Below are 22654 nucleotides of genomic sequence, written 5' to 3'. Positions count from 1 at the left end.
CATATCAAAAGAAGAATCAAACGGAAATGAGAGTTTATCGTGAGTTCGAGATTTTATTCGAACTTGTGCGTTTCTTTTTTCATTAACTAGATCCGTGGGAGGAGTTATCTAATATCTGCCCATCAGACATCGGTTACTTGGACATGGGTTTTCTGCCCAACTTTACCTATGATGCCAAATTAGTCTTGAGTGTGCAACAGTAGATTTTCGTGTTCGTTTTATCATCAAATTGATTACGTAATAATGCTTATTCCTCACAATAAATCAAAGCTTAAATGAAACTGCCTTTAATTTCTTTTGTTTGTTGTTTTTATCTAACATGGGATAAGGTTCTACTAGGAAGAATTTCAAATTTTTAAAATTCAAATAACTGAATTTGAATCGTCGTATAAATGTTTTTAAAATCTCGTTTAACTTTTTTTCATATTCTGAAATTTAAGTTGATTTAACTTTAATTTTAAAAAATATAAGAGGAAAAAATAAAAGAGAGGGGGAATGAAGAAGTAGGTATTAAAAAGTTAAAAAACAAGAAGTTATTGGAAAATTAATTACAAACTTATAAATCATCCATTGTTGAGTTGGCATATCATTACGTTGAGTGGTTCCGTATTTATGACTAGTGGCAGAGGATTTTAACTCAGCCTTAAATGAATAATCATCTACTATAATAATAATAATAATAATAATAATAAAATATTAATATGAAATAAAAATATTTCATTCATTTTTAACTTTTGTTAATTTTTTTTTTCACTTTTCCAGTAGATACAGGATGGGAAAAGGAAGCTCAAGTATTAGAAATGTCACATCTCTGCCCACACAACTCAAGTCCAACTATCAGAGGCAATAAGGCAGGAACCATTGGATAAGAGAAAAGATTTATTGCAAAAGTTTAGTTGAAAGAGAAGTAAGGCACAGGGCATTTCCTTACTACATATCCAAGATTCTACCCCGTAACATAGCCTCCGCTTTCCTCACTTCCTTCACTGGTCCGATGATAAAAACCTACATCAAGGAAAAGAGGATCGTAGAGAGTTTAATAACACGTATTAAAGGGTAACATAATAATAGAATGCCACTGTAGATGAACTTCCGAATAATCAACTATAAAGGGTTTCTGGATATCATTGTGATTCTCAATCATATCCATATGTCGTCGGCTGCAGAGGATCCTTTCATATGCTAATTCAATCATGAAATAGAATTTTGAAAAAGTTAATGGTGCAGTTTCATGTCTTTTTCACCTCAGATTATGTTATCCCTTCATAACAATAAAATTAAACATAATCTGTGGTACGGAAAACAGAGAAATAGAAAAGGTATAATAATTTATCAATTCCCATCAACAACCGGTAAATAAAAAATTCTCAAGCATTTAAAGAAGCTGAAGCTTATGAATCACATGGAACATGATGCTGATATACGAACCTTGTCAGGTGGGCCCTTGGGACCTCCGGTGTGAATTTCCGCACTGAACCAATGAACACATGAAATATTAATACAAACAATATGGATCAATGCATAATAGTCAGTTTGGAATCTAAGACTGTATCACGATTTCAAGTGAGTCTCCGAAAGTTAATTAACTAAAACAGAAGTCCCTAAAAAGTATTTCTCTTACGTCCGACCTTCATATGTCCTGTATTTAGTTATTAAAAAGCAATTTATCCTTGTGAATTAAATTACATTTTAATGATAGAATACAAGGTCAGATCTACATTTTGATAATAACATACAGAGACTTGTCTGAAACAAAAGACAAAGGTGGTGATGACATATAGAGACTTATCCGAAACAAAAGACAAATATGAAAGACGAAAACTGTTTTCAGGAATTTCTTAATTTATTTGAATTCAATAACTAATTTAAATTGACGAACAGTTTTAAAGACCAAGTTGGCCATTAGCATTCACTAATAAACCAAAAAAGGCATGTATTTTCTAAACCAAGAGAATAGTAAGGAGAGACAAACTATTACTTGCAAGAAGCCTTGATTAATAAAATTGTCGCCCCTCTTTTCCCAATAACACGTCCCATCTTTCCAGGGGGAACATCAAGAACTGAAAGAATTTCCTCCTCGGGACCATTACCATCAGCATTCAAGCTATCTACAAAGTAGAAGCACATTCTTTAAACAATCAAATACGCATTCCTGGCACAAACATAACATAAACCTAGAAAATGAAATAATTGTCAATTATAAAATAATCTAACAAAGTGGACCAAAGTTCCACTACCAAATAATTCATTTTGCATGATCCTGTGCGAGGAGTAACATTAAACCAGAGAAGAACCCCGACTTTCACCTAAAGTTCTAGTTCATGTTAAAAAAATTCTTTTCATGAGCCTTCCTAGAAGCTGCACAAGTTCAGTATTTTAGGCTAAATTTTAACCACCAAATTATGCCATAACCCTTAAGTTAAACATTACGAATGGCAGCATGAATCTTTTGGTTTTAGTTTAACATCAAACTCTAATGGCAGAAAGCATAGGAAAACTCAAAGGCAACTGGCAATATAATGAATAAGGAAATATGTTTTGCACAAGATTCTTGTCAGGAATTTATATAGACCTGGTATCGAAGGTAGAGATGGCCAATCAGCAAAATTGTTACTGTTCACACAGAAACAACGGCAATACAATGCACCACGAACTGCAAGATACCATAAAGATCGCTCATTTAATTTCTCCATCATTTGGTGATAAATGTAGAGAAGAAAACGAACATCATCAGCAGCAGCACGGACCATTAGCTCAGATAATGGTCGGTGTGTCCAGAACTTAGGGTCCTGACAAAACATTTACAAATAACATTACTATACTCTTCTCGCTGACGTTGACCTGAACTCAAAAATCAATATAAACAGGTGGACATATAAATTTATGCAAAAAAGAAAATGATATGACACAGATGAACAGTACTTTATTGTTTCGCTCATATAGAAACTTTTTGGATCATCAATCGGATGCTTTGAACTGTTTGGTATCAATCAAACCTTAAACATAACATCACTAGTAGACAGCAGATGATATGCCTATTCTGAAAAGTAGATTATTCTATCAATCAAGAGTATTCTGAAACCAACCTGTCGAAGGAGGTCACGAACTTCTTCCTTCTCAACATATGATATGCCTACATGTAAACCCCTCAAAGTGAATCAAATGACTCGGGAACTTATTCAGGATTCTTAGTCATTATCTAATTGAGGTCATTATAAAAAATCACGACTACCAAAACCATTTCAATGGATACAATGACAAATAGTACCACACTACCACAATAACGTGGATCAGCAAGGAGGCCAACAAATGAAATGTAGTCATCTCGCAATCTCTTTCGTCCTTCTTGATCCTCTATTAGTGAGTAAGCAATCTGAACCAAATAAGAAACATGATTAAGCAATCAACAAAGAGACAAGGATGAAGACATATGAACATACAACAAACAAGTGTAAGAATTTTATGGAGTTGCTAGTATTTTGTAGCAACAATAGAAGTGCAAAATCTGCTAAAGAAACTTATTTGTATTACAATTTCAACCTATTTCCAACCTTTGACATTTCCTAATTTCAAATGATCACTTATATGAGAGAGACAAGCAAGAAGTCCAACTTCAAGAACAACACCTTAGAAGAGGGGAAAATACAGGTCACCTGTTAAAGTTTAGGTCGTATGCATAAAAGTCCTCAATGTTTAAAAAATCATACATCCGTGTCTAATATAAATGGTGCAAAAAAACACCTCTACTAGAGCAACTGTTTAATTCCCATGTAAAAAATGACACATGACATAAACATAACAAATTTACTGGCAAGAAATGTCTGAATATCTGTGCTTGGCATTCAGAAGTCAAATAGCAGACCAAAAGCGTATTGGAGCAGTTACAACACAGTTAGACCAAAAGCGTTTCATTTCATGTATGAATGTGTATTGGAGTAGTTACAACACAGTTAGACCAAAAGCGTTTCAAAACATTAACACCCAATAAAAAGCTAGCACCTTCTATATATTCTTGCTATCTTCAATGACCCAGATAACATGAACGAACAAACTTCTCCATTGCATTTGTCCAACCAAACGTTCTACCCAAAAGCAACAGAAAAAAAAAAAACAAATCTATCCGAATAAAATCACTAAAGCAGATTTTTCTGAGCTTTACTTTTTACAAGGGGAATATTTTTATTTTTAGAAAAGCACAAATAGCTTTTAAAACCTAAAAATTTCCTAGTTAAGGAGTACAAATCAAGTTTCACTTAGCAAGAACTCCTTGGTGGCATCATACACCTTTTTCACTAAATCCTCTTTGCGTTAGTCTCCTCTTTTCCGATATAAGAAGTTATGTTACCTAATAATTAAATTATATCAAATATAAATGCAGAGACTCTAATTCCATTTCACAAAGTTCAACTTAATAAACTTTCTAGGCATTTTCATTTGTCGAGGTTAGTGTTTCTCCAACTGTGGATACAGCACAAAAGGATGGAGGGTCCATTTCTCCAGCAGCAACATCCTACAGCTTAATCTATTCTCTGCTCAGGAATCTTAATACACAGAATATCTACAAATTGAGGTTTCTGAGCTGACTTTGTTAGAATCAAAGTGTCCACCAAGTCACAAGGGCATTTATTGTCAGCAGCTTTATATATGATACAGCTATCACAAGGAACAGCCACGCTTGAAAAAAAACTATTCTTCGGCCACCAATAATATTTTTTCCTTATAACAAAATTAATAATAAATTATTTTAAACAAGACATCAATCCATGTTTAATTCGAATCTATATTGAAAATTCATTGTGATTTTTTAATTTTATTTCTTAAAGTAGTAGTTCTGGCAGTTGACCCAAAAACTGTATTATATACATAAGTTCCTTCAATACTCTGCTTAATAAATTATTCAGCAACTAAATTTGAAGCATCCTAATCGTATAACTATATATAGAAACATTAGCAGTTGTAACATCAGAAGTAGATGTACAATTGTCCGGCTTAGGTACAGGCATATGATTTGACACTGATATAGTTGAACTTGGATTGCTAGTAGCAGGTCAAGCAGATGAAGCACCAAAAGAACCCAGTGTCTCACGTTGCTGAGGTGAGGGAAAGGTTCTGAGAGCTAGATTTGAATGGCCTATTGGAGTAGTAGTGAAAAGAACGGCTCGAGAGAAACTCATACACAGGGAAAGCTGAACATTGAAAAATTCTGGCTGGGGATAGGCGATACAGGAGGAGAACAGGCCAATCTAGACTGATGGCTAGCAAATGTGGTGTTTGACATGCTGGTGAGATGCTAGAAGGATAGATGGATCACACATGGAGTTTCCTGGCTTTGTGTGTGGGTCTTCACATATGAGCATCCTCAAACACCAGTTGTAGGGTCAATTTGGCAATAAATATTAGGAAATCACATCAGGATGAATAAACACAGACATGTTGGCTGGGAAGGTGCATTCTAGCAGACAAGGATAGAAAGAAAAATGTACAGTTCAGGAGATCATAATAGGTGCTTAAGCACAGGGAATTACTCACGGGTCAGAAACACTATGGGTTAGCAGTCCCAATTTTTCTAGGTAACTAACTGAACAATAATTACATAATTAGGTCGCAAAGATGGTAGCAGGCTTGTAAGTGCTGATAACAAGTTAAACAAAAGTTTGAGAAACAACACAAATATGCTAGAACAAAGCGCACCAATCTCTTAGTATGGACACAATCAATTAAGGAGATAAGCAATACAGATCAAGGATACAAGCTAACTTGCAGGAATCAAATAAATACAGTTCACTAAATACTAATATTCTACTCATAATTGCAGGTATCATTATAAAAGAAAATGCACATTTAATGCTACACAAAAGGATAGGGATGTAATCATTAATAAATAAATGAGTAATTGGTAACAAAAATTAGTAAGTAAACTAATGTAAAGTCGAGCACGTCCAGTATATTAAAGATGGACTGATAAAGCACAAATCTCATACATTTTGAAAAGATAATAATCATATCACTATTAAATATAAATCAAGCCTAAGTACCTGAATTTAAATTTGAGAGCAGAATCAACTGAATAAAACTATTGTAAAAGAAAAACATCTTGGAGGAAAAATAACAGAAACCAAGAACATTAATCTATACTTTTACTACATCTGTAAGCTGATATACCATGTTGCATTCCAATATCAACAACCATTGCTCAAGGGAAAATTGTATCGGGTTAAGAAATATGTGATATTTTTTGGAAGCGAATAAAGTTCATTTTGCCAACTTAACAAGACATATAAAATAGTAAAGAAGAAGGGGAAAAGATGTGGTCCAGTAACAAGAAAGCTCACCTGAGTATCCACCACATTGTTCAACTTGATGTCAAACTGAAAGAAGAGTGCCTGGTAAACAACAAAAAGTCTATAAGTGATTTATATGGCCAGACAAGATAGCTAAATGCTAAGACCACAAGTCAGGCCTCTTAAACATTTTTTTTCCACTGATTAGCACATTGCACAAATTTCAACGTATACAAAAGAGGGGTAAGAGAAAGGGCAAGGAAGCAAACAATCAAATAAATCAGAGACCTCACTGTCCCGTTTGCAATCATGAATCACTTTTGTGATGTAACTAGATTCAAGTGCAGGCTTACACGCTTTGATAAGCTCTTCTCCCCCTTCAATCGCATCAACCAAGTACACAGCATCAGGAAATGCAAGCTGCAGAAACAAGAATCTCAGATGAAATTTCATGCCAACAATGTAAACTACAAGTATATCATCACGCGCTCACCTCACAAAATAACTAAAAAAAATAATAAGTCCTAAAAGAACACAATCACCAGCGAAAAATAAAAACACACAACTAAAATCACAACACAACATAGGAAAATCGGAGGTTTACTTACCTACGACTTGCACTTCTGTCTACATGTATGTTAGCTCCTATTTACTTATTTACTTAGATACTTGTTATACCAAAGAGTTTCGCACATTATCATAGAACATTCCAACTTCAGCATATAACATATATTCACCTAAATTATCATTAACATGTACTACTCATACAATAAGAGTTTCTCAAGTTGACATTGACATATATAACACTCCAACTTAGAACAATGTATATTATATAAATTCATAATTGCAGTTGCCAAAACTGAAATCTAAAACGCCCAACGAGAGCACCGACCTGCATTATGCAGAGAGTGCCTTTGCGACACAAGTCAACACCCTCACAATCAAAGCCAATGACGAGCTCCGATTGAGGCGAGGGTTCAAGGAACTCGACGGGAAGTTGCGAGGCCAGCGTCACGATGTGAATCAGAACAGGCGATTCATCTTCCACTAGACGCTTCTCACCTAATTAATCGCAAATCAAATTCGTTATCAAAATCCTTTTCCACCGTAACCTATAACACACCCATGCGAACACGAACAGAAACTTAACCGATAAAGATATTATGGCGAAAAAACAAACGATCCAAGCTTTGAACAGTTGGAAATTAAAATTTAGAGAATAATCGGAATTTTTTTCTTCGCATGTTCGTGTGTTCGAGAGAGAGAAAGAGTGAGATGAAGAAAACGAAACCCTAAAAATGTATGGGAATGAAGAGTGACCTTGGTGAGGGGAAGAAGAAGGATGAAGAGGAAGGTGTGTGAGAAAAGAGGGAGAAGGAGGAAAAGAAGAAGCCATGTGATTGGGAGTGAATGTTCAACCACATCACACCCTTCGCTCTTCTAAGCTTGCTCTGCACTCTTCTCTGCTAGCTCTCTTTTTACTACCCAAAAATGGTTACTGTTTTTCCATCTAATATTTAACACTTTTAGCCTTTTCACTATTAAGATTAGAGAGTAAAAGGTTACTAATTTAAGAAAAATAAAATGGAAAAGAATATTGCTCCGATTAAATAAAAATAACATCAATTTTATTAATATAATTGAAGTGAAAATTTATAAAATATTAAAATATTTATCTGTTTTCACTTAAAATAAAGTGAAAACTAGGATTACCATGTAATTTTAAGTGATGGTTGTATTCATTCATTTGATTTCATTAAAGGTTATTTGAAATTTCTAACAAAAATGACAAAAAATATTTTAAATATGAAAGTAAATATTTATAGATAATTCAAAAGTAAATAATAGAAATATTATATATAATAAATTTGGTTTTAATGAGCTCTCAAATACTATGGTGAATTTTATATTTAAGTCATGTTTTGCTGGTGATTGTTTTGATAGTAAATAGTAAAATATAAAATTTTATAAAACATATAATTTAATGATAGTAAATAGTAAAATATAAAATTAAATATAAAAAAAATATTAAGATGTTTTTTTCTCTTTTTTTCTTAAACATAAATTTATTATTTTTATTTTTATTTCTTACCTGTCTCACTTAATACTAAATTATTAATTTTATATTTTTTTATCTCGTGATGATTCTTTTGTATAATAAAATTTTATGAACATCAAAGAAAAATTTTAATTATTATGTATTTTTATTTTAATCATGATGTGATTATCATAATTAATTTGATTTAGATAGTTTATTTTTCAGTTTTATATAAAAATAATTATATTTACAAAGTATAAAATAATAAATTTATTTTTTAAAAGTGATAAAAAAGAAGTTACATTGAAAAATAGAAACAACTCAGATTCATTTTTTTCATTTATACTAAATCAAGAATACAATGATTCAATTAAATATATAAATTTTAAGTCTATTATTTTAGATTTTTCAAAATTATTGGTTAAGAGTTGTTAGTATATAAATCGCACTAGTTAATTATTTGGAAAAAAAGGTATATTCATAATTTATGAGAGTAAATATTTATAGATAATAAAAAATATGATATATGTAATAACTTTGTATTAATAAGTTCTTTAATATTATCATAAATTGTAAATTTAAGTTATATTTTACTAACAACTTGTGATTGTTTTGAAACTAAATACCAAAATTAATTAACATATTTACATTTGAAAAACAAAATGTTACCTTTTTGTTCTCGATTTTTGTAATGGTTTAAGTAACAATAAATTAAATATCTAACATAAAAAAACATTGTTTGGGAATAAACTTTCAATTTAGATAGAATGCATATTTAAAGAGTTGCATAAATAGTAATTTATAATTCATTATTGTATTGGATTAGGCATTTTCCCAATTGTTTTACAAACCATGGTGGTAGATTACAAACTCCTTTTACATTGGTTACTAGCTACCAAAACCAATATAAAAATATCATAAATTTTTTTTACTTTAATGTTTGTCTTCCTTTAAGCATGTAGCAGAGTATCTCTCTATATTTTTGAAAACTATGTTCGAAAAAACACGTGTTATTTGAAAAATACAATCAGGGTTGATTATTTTACAGAAATTGTAGAACCATATTTGTTAACTAGAAAAAAAAGTGTCAATGGATATAAATATTTTTACATTTAATGTAAGGTGTCATTTTGTCAAATATAAAGGATAACATACAATTAAATAGAATGAAAATCTAAATATTTAAAAAAAAATGAATAAAAGTTTATATTCATTGAATAATAAAACACGTTAATTTTAATGAAGTTGTGTCTTATAAATAAAAAAAGCTTAAAGTCGTCGACAGCAGGGTTCGAACCTGCGCGGGCGAAGCCCAACAGATTTCAAGTCTGTCTCCTTAACCACTCGGACATATCGACCATATATGCAAACGAAAAAACTTATTTTATTTATTATCTACCATACTTTATTTATCTTTTTGCTATGTTTATAAATTGTCAAAAGCTAGTCTAACACAGAGGAAGAGAAAAAAGTGATCTTAAAAATTAAAGAATGTGTTTATAATTAAGTACACAATATTATTAATTAGATCATACATGTGAATCAACAATAATTCTTTATATTTTATAAACTACACTACACTACACTGAATCATCTTCTTAAGCATATAAGAAATGGAATAATAATCAGTGTTATTATATTAGTATTTTAGGGCCAGATGGTGTAGAATCATCCATGCACTTAATGTCCTTAATTGTTGAAATGCTCCTGAGTCAGCTAATAATTAGTATAAACATCTTCACAAAGTCTATGCTCATCTTTAGATTTTGTGAATCAATATTTGTCATTCTTCATATGACACAGACAAAGCCTGGAGAATTCATACAAGGAAATTTAGTATAGAGAAATACATCTCGAACCCAAAAAAAGACAACAAGACAAGTTCGCATCCAACAAGGAATGACCTTTTAAGGTAAAGTTTAGGTAACAAAGCATATAGAATAGAAACCTTGGTGGGAGAAGAAATTACGAGAACATGGAACTCTTCCCACTTTGAAAATGTATTACAACTAGTTGTGTACTCTTTCCTTTATTGAATTTTTCTTTTCTAAAGAGAGTTTTATATGCCGCCCAACTGAACCAAGAACAATGCCATATCAGTCACACTTGCTCACAAACATAAAGAGAAATGAAACCCCCCAAAACAACATACGCATAAAGCAACACAAAAGGACAGCAGTTCGAAATTGCATCAAAAACAACAAAAAGGTTACTAACAAGATACTTCCCTAGGCTATATCAGATTGCAATAAACAAACATACAAACCAGTTTAAAATCAAGAGTCCAAAGCCAAGAAAAGATGAAAGCACAAAGTAGACCGCCGGAAACAAAAGAAAGCCAAGAACTCATTACCAAGCTCGTCAAAGCCTATTATTATTATTCTCTACAACAGCTGAGAATATGAGGGTTTTATCCAAAAATCCAGAATAGACACGCACTCACGCATGCACGTGTAAAAATCTCAATATAAAATTTCGACCAAGAAAGAAGTAACCACCAAAGTTGAGGTTTATGTCGTATTGTGATGGGAGGAACGAGGGGATAAAAGGAACAAACATGAACAAGCAAAAGATAAAAGATAAAAGGGGGAAAGGGAAAATGCTGGGAATGAAAAATCGAGAAGAAATTACAGCGAAAGAGAAAGGATGATAGAGAAATTTCAAGTAGTTAATTCAACTATCAATAAATTAACTAAAATAGGTAAAATGGTATTTTTCTTTCCTATTATAATGACTTTTTTTTTTTAATTCAGTCTCTATTCTCAAATATTTCTATTTGATTGTTAGGTTTAACACCTTTTTTTTTTCCAATTTTGGATGAGAATGTTCGAAAAGGTCCAATTTTTTTTTTTCAATGTAGTTTTAAAAAATGTAATTTGTGTTCAATTTAGTCTTTTTTGCAAAGGCCATCAACCGTGAGCAATAAATTAACTAAAAATGTAATTTAAATGACGTTTACAAAAAGAATTAAATTGAACACAAATTATATTTTTTAGGACTACATTGAACAGCAAAAAAAATTGGGACCATCTCGAACACTCCCGACCAAAATTTGGACAAAAAAAGATATTAAACCATTATGTTATCATGATTTGATTTAAAAAAACAAATCACTTTATTAAAAGATTTAATTGAATTCATAGTAAACATTCCAACCATTTCCTTTCTTATGTACACTAATAAATAATTAATCAAATATTAACATTCTAATTAATCAAATATTAACCTTCTAATTTTATTGAAAAATCGTTAACTTGTTTTGTTTATGTTAAAATTTAAAAACAAAATAGAATGGGTTAAACATTAGTTTTTTATTATATAATTATTTGTTTTATTTAATTTCACTATTTTTTGTTAAAATTAGATGCATATATATCTCAATCAAGAAAGGGATGTATTGATTTAAAACTCTGTTTTACCCTTCTTAAAAGAATTAAATGTATAAAATATGTTAAAGATTAATTTTTCAACCTTTTAAAAAATTAATAGATTAATAAATAAGAATAATGAAAGAAATCGTCACAAGAATTTATATTGGACCGACTTTTGAAGAGTTTACATCCATTTTTTTTCTAATAATTAGTTGGAAGATAACTCACTAATAAAGATGTCAAGATTTACATAATACAAGATTCACATATGTACTCTAAATCTCAAATCACAACAGAATAAACTCCTAAAAGTGAGTCTATGCACACTCATTTTATAAACCAAGAACACACTCATAAGGGTGAGACAACACACTCACTTTAGGAACATCACCCACACAACTAAGATAATCATAATTCATAGAATTACAAAATAAAAACAAAACCTGGTACATCCCTTGTGCATATCTTACAAAGAATTTAGGATCTAAACACTTCCTTGATCTTCCCTTTCACTCTTGAAAACTTGAACATTTGAATCTTTACAATTTATGTTGACTCCTCCAAAAATTCTCTTTCACAAATGATAGCTCTGAAAATATTTCACGTGTTTTCAAATAGAATTATACATATATAAAGCAAAAGATGCAAAACTGATACAATTAATCAATTAGGTTAATTCCTTAATCGATTAGACCCAACTCTCTGTTTTAATCGATTACGTTAATTTCTTAATCGATTAAAATAGACAACACATCTCTGGTATGTTTATGACACACTTTAAGTGATTCTGAACGAACTTAATTGATTAAGTTAGTAAGATTACAATGCAATTTTACTATTCTATTCAACCAAGAATCTATCTTATATGAATATAATCCTAATCTAATAATCTAACAAAGAACATTTAACAAGTTGATAACCAAAAACACATTTTACAAAACTTAGAGAGAGCTCCCCCCTCTCAACAATTTTAAATTATCTTATTTTGATTTTATTATTTTAAAAATGAGTTTTTTTTTTCGAATTATAGGAATGCCATATGTATTTGTTATGTCTAAATGAACAAGTCAATTTTAAGGAATAACAACCATTCATTCATTATTAGTATCCGTTTCACCAAAGAAAGAAATCATATTACCTTCTTTTGTTTTTAAAGCTCAGATCAAACCACAAATATTGAGATAAAATTGAAAAAAAATGTTATAACAGTTTAAAAAAACTACTTAACCAATCAAATGACATGAAACAATTTTGATAAATTAAATATTTTATTTATCCTAGCCATTGTATTCAATATAATACAAGATAATTCAAATTTTAGAAACAAAACTAAGGTCGTGGCCTACGTGTAATAAACTAGATTGCACACTCACTTTCATAGGAATACGTTATAAAGTTAAACAAGACATTCTTTCGTGTAAACAGTTTACTTATAACGTATTAGTTGCAGCGACGGGACGAAAAGCTTCAGTGTATCATAGCCGGCTACAACTTCAAGATCCACAAATCAAGTCACGTATGGAAGCCACCATGAACTAATCTATCTATCCAGAACGTCGTTCCTGTCACAAAGAGAAAACGAAATTATATTTGCTAAAATAAATGGGGAAAAAGAAAGTCATGCAATTTTTATTTCTTATAAACTACAGTTCTATACTAAAAATGGGCTGTTTATGGCAATCACACAGCAATCCATAATTATTTTTTAAAATAAAAGTACTTAACCATGCCTAAAGAATAACAGTTATAAACCAATAAAATTAGCAATAATGCTCTAGACATGACACTCGAATGACTAATTCATAACAGCAGTAATGGTAAATCATCATTACATAAATTGGAGGAATAGAAATATTGTACAGTGGTCATGACTAAAATATGACTTAACAGATACATATATATATATATATATATATGACACTGTTTATGAGTGCTATAAGGTTAAGAGAGGAACCTATCCACGAAACCAGACCAGCCGTTGCTGATAGGAAGAATTCCTTGCTAATAATTTTTAAACTGGAAAAGGCGCAATATTAGTTACAGTTGATTCTATGTTTTCCTTGAAAGAACACAAGAAAGAAAAGAGAAAGAAAAGTGCATAAGCATACTAGGCATAAAACTTACAAATATAGGCAAGCAATATTCCCGTATCCATAAAAAAGGGTAGCCCACGCTGAACCAGTGAACCTATCATCAACAGTTAATTAAATTCATAGAGTTAAACACATGCAGAAGCAACTGAAAAAGATTACAAAAAACACGCCAATTAAAATGGAAAAGTTGGGTATATGAGTGACATGCAATAAAAGTTTTTGTTGAAGTGGTTATCATTGGAGGCAAGCAAATAAAAGTAATGTTCATCATAAATGTAGCATTTTTAAGTTGAATCACAATTCACCACCCATAATGATGGAAAAGGCTCCAGGCTAATCCATGCACAGAACTGGAAATGAACCTTCAAAGAGCATGAGTAAACTGACACAGCGGAAATCTTATTATGAGATAGAGGTAAAGCTATGTTCAGTGGCTAAAGAAAATAACTCTACTCCAAGGATGGATTAGAAGCTATGAGGAAACGTGAACAAATAGAAACTCGAAAGGAGTCAGCGGAAGAAGCACAAACAGAGGCTCGGTGAAAGGGGTTGGTGTGCGTGGAGTGTCTCGATGCCTAGCTAGAATTCCTAAATAAGGAAAGGTGGCTAGAGGAGGCTAAGGTCTCTCTCTGGCAGGTGACAGTGAGTAGAATGAAGCTGGAGTCATCTCAACAGCAATTCATTACATAAAACTCAAAGTAGATACAATAGGGTGGGAGAGGTGGATTTATAGAATGATCCAAGTCTCCCCCATGGTGCCTAACTACTAACCTAATGATCAAGCACCTCTCAAAGTTCAATTGACACGTAGCAGCCACGATTTACATGCATGTACCACGTGAAAAGAAATCTAGAATATGTGGGTGCAGAATGGCCACCAACGCTAAGCGAGCTAGGGCCGGCGTTGGGTGAGCTTCCTACTGTGCTAGCCAAGGCCAGCTTCTTCAAAGTGAGAATTTGCCCCACTTCTTCCTCTTTTGATGCATCTTCACGTCTTTCTTGGAATTTTCTGGCCATGCTTCGAGTGATAGGTCCTTGAATAGAGTCTAGGCTTGGACCTAAGACATCATCCCCTCCTTCTCGAGAAGGATTTGTCCTCAAATCTGGTAGGACGTCTTTACTATGAGATACCTGGATTTATTTTAGAAGAAGCATCTCCCAGTCTTAGAAGCAAGCCATCTTGAAATGACTTTGTTTCTATTGGGATCCATATGAATTCCTCTGGGATCAAATGTTAATATTCAATAAGCATTAAACATATCTCTAATTAGTATTGTTCTAATAGACAATTTATGTAGGAAAGCATCTTCAGAATAAGGATTCCTCATATTTTGAATTATAGTTTTGAAAAAAAACTGGAAGTCCTAATTCATAAGATCCTTTGTTTTTGTATTGAGTTAATTGTAACCACAAGGGTAACAATAACTCAAGATTTGAGTTGCCATATTTTGAAAAGTGTAACATAGTAAAGGATAAAATGGCAACTTGTTCAAAAGTGAAGTTAAAATTTGAAAACTTAATGATAATTGGAGAAAAGTTGAAGAGTTGGAAACGTCCCCTTAAAAGTCTTGGTTCCATTGTAATTATGGGAGTGGAAGTTGCCCTAGTAACACTCTCCTATGTAACACTTCCTTCTTGATAGGAATTTCTTCCCTCTCTTTTGCTCTTCTTTCAAACTCTTCCTTTTGCTACCTTTTCTTTTCTCTCTTCCTCTTCTCTAATTTCTTTTTCTCTAAGAGCTTCTCTTCCTCTCTATTCTAGCTCTCTTCCTCTTCTCTTCCTTTTGCAAGCTTTTAAATCACTCCAATCTTGAATGGGGAGTTTTCTACCTCTCTTGACATTATCATGTCTTTCACTCCACCATTTACTTGCATGTCCTTCAAAACTAGCAATGGTTAGGCTAAGAATATAAGATTTACTATTTCTAGCAAAGAATGGATGCAGCTTTTCCATTTTCCTTTCCCAAGTTAAGTATGATAAGGCACTTATGTCTTTACAAAAGAAAGGAATATCTCTTTCAGCTTTATACTACAACTCATCCTTAGTCCTATTCTCTTCTTGCCTAAGATGCATTTCTTCTTTTCGCCTTAGATTGGGTTCTTTGGAAGTTTGTTTCAAAGCATTGGATTTTTCAAAAGCACTCAATCTAGGGTGAAATGGATGATTAGACATCTTTTGATTTCAAAAGTGCATCCCAATTTGAAAAAGTTTAAGATTTCACCAAAAAGACAAGTCCTAGGTAAGAGAGGTGAGCCAAGAGCACCTTAAGTACCAAGTCTTGCCTAGCCAGAGTTGTCTTACTACTTGACCAATTCAAAAGAGATTCACTATTGAATTAAAAAGTTGACTTAAACAAGCAAAGATGAAAGCTAAAAACACCTAGATTCCTAATTTCGGACTTCTAATGTGACAAAGCTTAGAGTTTAATCTCTTTGTAGCCTAAGTCCCTCCTAATCACGTGAGACAAAGACACAACAAGATTAAATCCTATGGTGAGGCTTGTAGCTTTGGCTAATTAGACACACTCACCAACTAAACCAAGTTAAATTCAAACAAAGAAAAGAAACTTGCCAAAAGATGAAAAAACACCAAGGACTCTTCCAAAACACTTGGTCTGAATGGCCTTTTACAAGGAAACTAAAAGGCAATTAAAACTAAAACTGACTACAAGCTAATAACACCAAATCAGATGCAAATATATACAATCTGCTACGCTGAGCAGTCTCTTCAGGCACTGAGCACCGGCATCATGTCTGTTCTGATCTGTGTTCCAGGTTGTACTTTCACAGCTTCGTGATTCTGCTGCTGTGTTCAGAAGCTGTGAAAGTACTTGGACCGAGAGGCATGCTAAGGCTCCAAAAAGGAAGTGCTGTTGCTGCTGTATTCATGGTTTTCAGCTCACAAACCTACACTACATTCTGCAGTTTTGCCTTTCTTCTAGCTTTCCAAGTCAATCTGCACAAATAAAACTAACCAGCAAACCAGAATCACATTTAACGTGTAATAGACGCAATTGAATGTTCTATTCTGACTTTCAGTGACATCTAAGAATAGGAAAGTATTCAATTGCAGTCACACAACTCATTTAACCATGAAGTCAGAATTTTAGAAACCACTCTCTAAAGAATTTGGATGTTTGCACCAGCAACTTTCTCTTGGGTTGTAGACACGCAAATTCATAAACACTCTGCTGTGTGACTTTTCTCTCAGATTTTAGCTACTCCAGTTCCCAATTCCACCACTGTTTTGCTGCTGTTTTATCAGGTTAACTTTCATGCTTACACCATCCAAGGTCCAATCTGCATACTTATGTCACACCAAAGCCAGTAGGTACACACAATACTAACAATGGTAAGTCGTAAATAAAAAGGCAATTAAGAAACAAAGAATGCAGTGGTAGTTGTCCCTCTCGGTCAACACAGAAACTGAAACAGATTCAGGATTTTAATGTTAGACACTCTCTCTCGGCCAAGGATAGTTGGCTTTAGATGCAGCCACTCAAAGCTCACTATATGCACTGTTTTAAGGTGTTTGTAACTCTCCAAACTTGCTCACACAACTACAGCACCAGCTCTCAAAACAGAATTGATTTATATCAAATTTTCACTGCTACAGCCTCCACCCCCTAAGATGCTACCTTAGGTTTGGATTCTTGCAAGCACCCAAGTCTGCACCACAAGGACGTGAAAGACACCACAAACCAAGCTAAAAAATATGACCAATGGAACAGTGCACCCGAAGAAAATTTGAAGCTGAAACAGATTTCACTATTTGACAAAACAAGAATTTCAATAACACAAGCAATGAAAAAGGGTTTACAAACAAGATGGCACTCAAATAGAACCTATGATCAGATCTAGAACAGATTAATAAAGCAAGAAACCATGTTAAGTTGAACCAGATTCCAAAAGCAAAGATTATAATGCTGAAGAATAAAACTGTTTGATGAAATGCCTGAATAAAACAAGCACAACTGCAGATTTTTGGTTTTTCTGATTTGAGGTTCCTATATTGAACTGCACAGGTCTGATCTGCTTCTTACTTTTTATAACACCTTTAACAACTTGTTTTAATCACATTTACAGACCTTAAGCTCTTGCTACAGTTCAATATGATTCACAAATGCAACAGATTTCACAGTTCAGCAAAAACTGGTTCAACTTACACGAAACAAGCACAGCTTGGTGGTTTTGAAAGTGAAAATTCGATCTAGCTACAATTACTCAATTCTGAACTTTCTAGCACTTTTGTTATGACTAATAAACTTTGTTTGGACCAAGAGAGTGCACGAAAACAGCAGCTAGAATATATTCTAAGATTTCATACTCAAACAGCAAAATATGCAGTCAAGAGGACTCATTAAACCACCACTTCTGTGTTTACCAGATTCAAATGGCTAGGCAGCAAGGCAAACTGCATCAGATTTAACTGTGCACATGACTTGACAAAACAGAATTTGAGATTTAAACTGAAAATGACTCAAACAAAGTGAAATCACTGAATAAAATGAGAAAGAAAACTTGATCAAATACAATAAACCTTCAAACATTAAACAGAAATCCTAATTGACCAAACAAACTCAATGAAACAGTGAATGAAACATGAATACAGCAAGACAACGCAGGAAACAATTAAACAACAAAATGGGAAGAAATGACTTAGTTCAAACTCTGGAAACTCGGAACCTGGGCTCTGATACCACATGATGGAAGAGGCTCCAGGCTAATCCATGCGCAGAACTGGAAATGAACCTTCAAAGAGTATCTTCCAGAGTAAACTGACGCAGCAGCGGAAATCTTATTATGAAATAGAGGTAAAGCGGTGTTCAGTGGCTAAAGAAAATAGCTCTACTCCAAGGATGGATTAGAATCTATGAGCAAACGTGAACAAACAGAAACTCGAAATGAGGCAGGGAAAGAAGCACAAACAGAATTGAAGATGGAAGGAGGTGGCTCGGTGAAAGGGGTCGGTGCTCGTGGAGTGTCTAAGGTGCCCAGCTAGAATTCCTAACTAAGGAAGGGTGGCTAGAGGAGGCTGAGGTCTCTCTCTGGCCGGGGTCAGTGAGCAAAATGAATCTAGAGTCGTCTCAATGGCAATTCATTACACAAAACTCAAAGTAGATACAATGGGGTGGGAGAGGTGGATTTATGGAATGATCCAAATCTCCCCATGGTGCCTAACTACTAGCCTGATGATCAGGCACCTCTCAAGGATCAATTGACACGTAACAGCCACATTTTACATGCATGGATCACGTGAAAAGCAATCTAGAACATGTGGGTGCATAATGGCTGCCAGCACTGAGCTAGGGGCTAGCACTGGGTGCGAGCTCGCTGGGCAAGCTTCCTGCTGCACTGGACGAGGCCAGCCTCTCCAAAGTGAGAATTTTCCTCACTTCTTCCTCTTTTGATGCACCTTTACGTCCTTCTTGGAGTTTCCTGACCATGCTTCAAGTTATAGGTCCTTGAATGGAGTTTGGGCTTGGACCCAAGTCATCACATCATTACTGACAAGGCAATCTCAGTAATGTAGTAATTTGTACACTTTACTCTCATCAACGATTCTACAAAAATTACCTTTAACTAAAGAGTTTTTGTTGATAAGTACTGCTACATGATTCATATAATAATTCATAGTGTTGAAATTGCTGTCAACTAATTTGCAGAATAATTCTCAATTGTTTTAAAAAATACTTGATAGTGCTTCAAGATGTAGGGAGAAGTACACAAACATTTATTGGGCAATTTCCTTTCAGGTTATAAAAGACAGTAACCTTTGGGTGATGTGAAGGATTTGCTTGAGTGAAGGGTTAGACCATAGCACCGCTTTTGGATACCATGTCTCAGAAGCAAATATGGCATTGCCATAATCTGTGATTAATAAAGTATAAGAATCAACCAAAGAAAGATAATTACCACATGAAATCACGAATCAAGAGAGCACGTGGAAGCATAAGCCCATTTCCAAGCATGGCAAGCAACATCGAAAAAGCTGACAAGCCTTTCATGTTCTCGGGATTGAGATAATTTGTCCACTGTGGCAGAATAAAAAGGTTAATAGAAACAATGGAGATAAAACTTGAATTACACAGCTTGATGCAATTAAGATTCTAAAATATAAAGTTTACCAATTGAGAAACTGGCATCCACATGAAGAGTAGTGTAGCTGTCCATCCAGATATTCCTCCAACGAATTTAACACCTTTCTCAGAAAGTTTTCCAGTTCTGGCCTGCAAATTGTAGAGCAGAGCGTTTAGAATGACAACAACACTGAAATCCTATTTACAATTCCACAGGTTTCAATCTAGAAAAAAGATCCCAAATTCAAATTTCCTACTTTCAGTAAACAAATATCATGCCATTTGATCACATCAACTAGAAAATCCCATTTTGGCATTGCCTTTAATTGCATGGGTTCGTGAAATAAGTTATGTGAAAAATCAATGGAGTTTTGTGTTGCACTGATAAGGGTGTGATGGTATGAGCACAAGCATTGGTACGGTACGAAACCTGGATTTAGCACTAATCCATAATCAAAGTTAATTCAAAGGGAATAAGAAGATTACCAATGTAACAGCCAAGATAGCAATCACAAAGGCAGTTGCCCCAGGTAAGATGCTGTTAGGTAAATAGGGAACAAATGTAGACCACATTATCTGCATTCAGATTAGAAATTAGGAAGTGTAAGATAAGTAGTAAAAGTTATAGAATAATGATTGATTTGCATGAAAATATATTATGTGAATTGGCACGTGTACTTGACAGTGTCATTACAAATTAATATGATGTTGAAATTAGGGTGAGAAAAGGAAAGACTATTACTTGGGGAAGCACTGAAAGACCCCCAATTGTAATGAAATCTTCCCAAAAGCGCCAGACTCCATCATTTAGTAAACCAAAGTAATTCAAGAAATTCAGAACAAGACCAGACATCACAACAACTGAAGTAGCCAAAAAGTAAGGCAAAGGCATTGCTTCAGCCAGTGCCAGCTGAACAAGGACAACATATGTTGAAACCACACCCAATGTCTGAACTACAACCGCCTCCTTTTCTCTTTTCTTGGCAAAGTATGAAAGTAGAGACAGATTCCCAAGCAGACTAGTTAACATTCCCTGCATTAACACCCATGTCATTTAACCACTTCATATCATAGCACAATTTAGAAAGGCAATTAAACAAGAGTCAGTTTTCACTTTTGAAAATAAAAATACAAAATAAACCGTCATTTTGGCCTCTAATAATGTATGGCACTGTTACATTGGTCCTTCTAAATAAAACCAAGTAAATTTCAAATAAGGTTATGAAAGTTTCAATTGTTTCATCATCAAAGTCAAAGAACATCAACAAGAGCTATATAGGAGCTATATAGTTTTGATCCATACACACAAACACATACAAATTCATATACATGGGCGTGTGCATGTGTTAGTATTCACATCTTAATTAATTTAGGACTAGTGCATTAGACAGATTGCATTCAAGGACTTGTTTAAAATAAGTTTAAGTTTCAGTTAACTTTTCTGTTTGTCAATTTCATAGGTTAGTCTCCTTTACTTCTCATCACTGTAATTGCCATATAAAGACAATTTCTCTTGAAAATCACATGCATTCGTATAATTCAACAAAATACACGCAAATCAGCATCACACATTTTCTTTGAGATCTCAAAAATTCAAAAGTCCGAGCAATGGTTTACCAGCCAGGGGATAGCAGAGAGAGCGGTTTTGTTTCCGGATAAAAGGTTTCGAGCATTGAGTATGATTTGCGGCATTTGCAGTAACAGAAACGGAATATTGGCGGCGGCCGAGAATTTCGATGTGAGCGAATCCCATTGCTGGTAGCTTTGGCTTCTGCCAAAGCAACTGATCCCTTCGAACAGTGCTCAGAGTTAATCAACGAGATAAAAGCAACAACGGAGTGCGCACTGGAAGAGGTACCTGGTTCGGAGCGTCGGCGCCTGTCCTTGGTAAAGTAGCGAATAGAGGGACACTTGAATCGCGCCAGATATAGGGGATCGTGCCAGAGGCGTTGCGCCAGAGAGAATAGGGCACGGTGGTCGCGAACGAAGACAAACACAGCACGGTGACCTTGAACCGAACAGAACAAGTGTGGTGGTTGAGTGAAGCGGTGCGGTGGTGCTCGACCTGAACAGAACGGATGACGGTGGCCGTGAAGGAAGTGAAGCGACGCGGTGGTGATCCAACCAAACAGCGATGGAAGAACGGCGCGGCGCGAGCAGCGATCTCGAGCGACGATGTGGTACGACGCTGGCAGTAGTCGCCGGCGACGGTGTGGCCAGTGAGGCTGGCATTGTGGGGAGAGGCTAAGGTTTTTTCAAAAATGTTTTCTGAATAAGATAAGTAATAAATATAAATAATAATGATAAATATATAAAATAAATAGAGTTAAGATATTTCTTTCTTTTTCTGAACCTTCCTTTCTGCTGTCTTCACATCCCTCTACATTTAGGCTATATGGGCTGGACATGAACCATTCCAGTTTACCTTCTGGAACTTTTTGTTTATGTTAACACTCCATTGTACTTACTCTATATTTTTGTTTTTTTTTCAATGTTTCATATTTTAAATTACAGATTACGTTTTTACATTTTAATTACTGCAAAATCAAAATTACTAATTTTTATGATTAAATTAGAAAATTATTAATTAACATGTCAAATATTGAATTTGCATGATAATTAAAAATTTTGTATTTTATAAATTTTTATCTTGTTAAGTCTTAGAATTACTTGATAATTATAAATTTCAAAATTAGTAGGTATCATGTAAAATCTTAACTTTGTTTCATAATTAAAATTTTTGTTTTTATAATTTTTTTATCGTATCTCGAATTTACTTGGAAATTATAATT

At 33.7% G+C, this 22654-nt stretch overlaps 2 protein-coding genes and 1 non-coding gene across 3 annotated transcripts; all 3 read right to left on the bottom strand.

The window, feature by feature from the left end:
- Window positions 1–702: 702 nt before the first annotated feature.
- LOC108336299 (uncharacterized) lies at window positions 703–7777 on the bottom strand. Its single transcript, XM_017572705.2, has 10 exons — window positions 7602–7777; window positions 7174–7343; window positions 6570–6701; window positions 6333–6383; window positions 3277–3373; window positions 3087–3133; window positions 2573–2789; window positions 1979–2108; window positions 1429–1471; window positions 703–1005 (listed from the first exon to the last, which is right to left on the bottom strand). Exons 1-10 carry the CDS (start codon window positions 7675–7677, stop codon window positions 931–933), a joined length of 1038 nt encoding a protein of 345 aa, XP_017428194.1. The 5' UTR covers window positions 7678–7777; the 3' UTR covers window positions 703–930.
- Window positions 7778–9595: 1818 nt separating this feature from the next.
- TRNAS-UGA (transfer RNA serine (anticodon UGA)) lies at window positions 9596–9677 on the bottom strand. The gene has a single exon. It is a non-coding gene; the product is annotated as a tRNA-Ser (tRNA).
- A 3262-nt stretch (window positions 9678–12939) lies between these two features.
- On the bottom strand, window positions 12940–22141 carry LOC108338230 (maltose excess protein 1-like, chloroplastic). Its single transcript, XM_017574990.2, has 9 exons — window positions 21721–22141; window positions 21480–21645; window positions 20605–20895; window positions 20349–20438; window positions 19911–20012; window positions 19699–19817; window positions 13815–13877; window positions 13645–13706; window positions 12940–13252 (listed from the first exon to the last, which is right to left on the bottom strand). Exons 1-9 carry the CDS (start codon window positions 22092–22094, stop codon window positions 13203–13205), a joined length of 1317 nt encoding a protein of 438 aa, XP_017430479.1. The 5' UTR covers window positions 22095–22141; the 3' UTR covers window positions 12940–13202.
- Between the last annotated feature and the right edge of the window lie 513 nt (window positions 22142–22654).

Source organism: Vigna angularis, chromosome 7, assembly GCF_016808095.1.
Source record: "Vigna angularis cultivar LongXiaoDou No.4 chromosome 7, ASM1680809v1, whole genome shotgun sequence".
Classification (NCBI taxonomy): Eukaryota; Viridiplantae; Streptophyta; class Magnoliopsida; order Fabales; family Fabaceae; genus Vigna; species Vigna angularis.
This window is presented reverse-complemented; position numbering and strand designations above follow the sequence as displayed.

Excerpts from the sequence above, each read along its gene's own strand:
- LOC108338230 (XM_017574990.2), bottom strand. The coding sequence starts at position 22,094 with ATGCCAGCCTCACTGGCCACACCGTCGCCGGCGACTACTGCCAGCGTC. Across the intron at positions 20,013-20,348 it reads CTATCTTGGCTGTTACATTG|GCCAGAACTGGAAAACTTTC; the intron begins GTAATCTTCTTA and ends TACAATTTGCAG. Across the intron at positions 19,818-19,910 it reads GGATGCCAGTTTCTCAATTG|TGGACAAATTATCTCAATCC; the intron begins GTAAACTTTATA and ends ATTCTGCCACAG.
- LOC108336299 (XM_017572705.2), bottom strand. The coding sequence starts at position 7,677 with ATGGCTTCTTCTTTTCCTCCTTCTCCCTCTTTTCTCACACACCTTCCT. Across the intron at positions 7,344-7,601 it reads TTCTTCTTCCCCTCACCAAG|GTGAGAAGCGTCTAGTGGAA; the intron begins GTCACTCTTCAT and ends GCGATTAATTAG. Across the intron at positions 2,790-3,086 it reads TTCGTGACCTCCTTCGACAG|GACCCTAAGTTCTGGACACA; the intron begins GTTGGTTTCAGA and ends ATGTTTTGTCAG.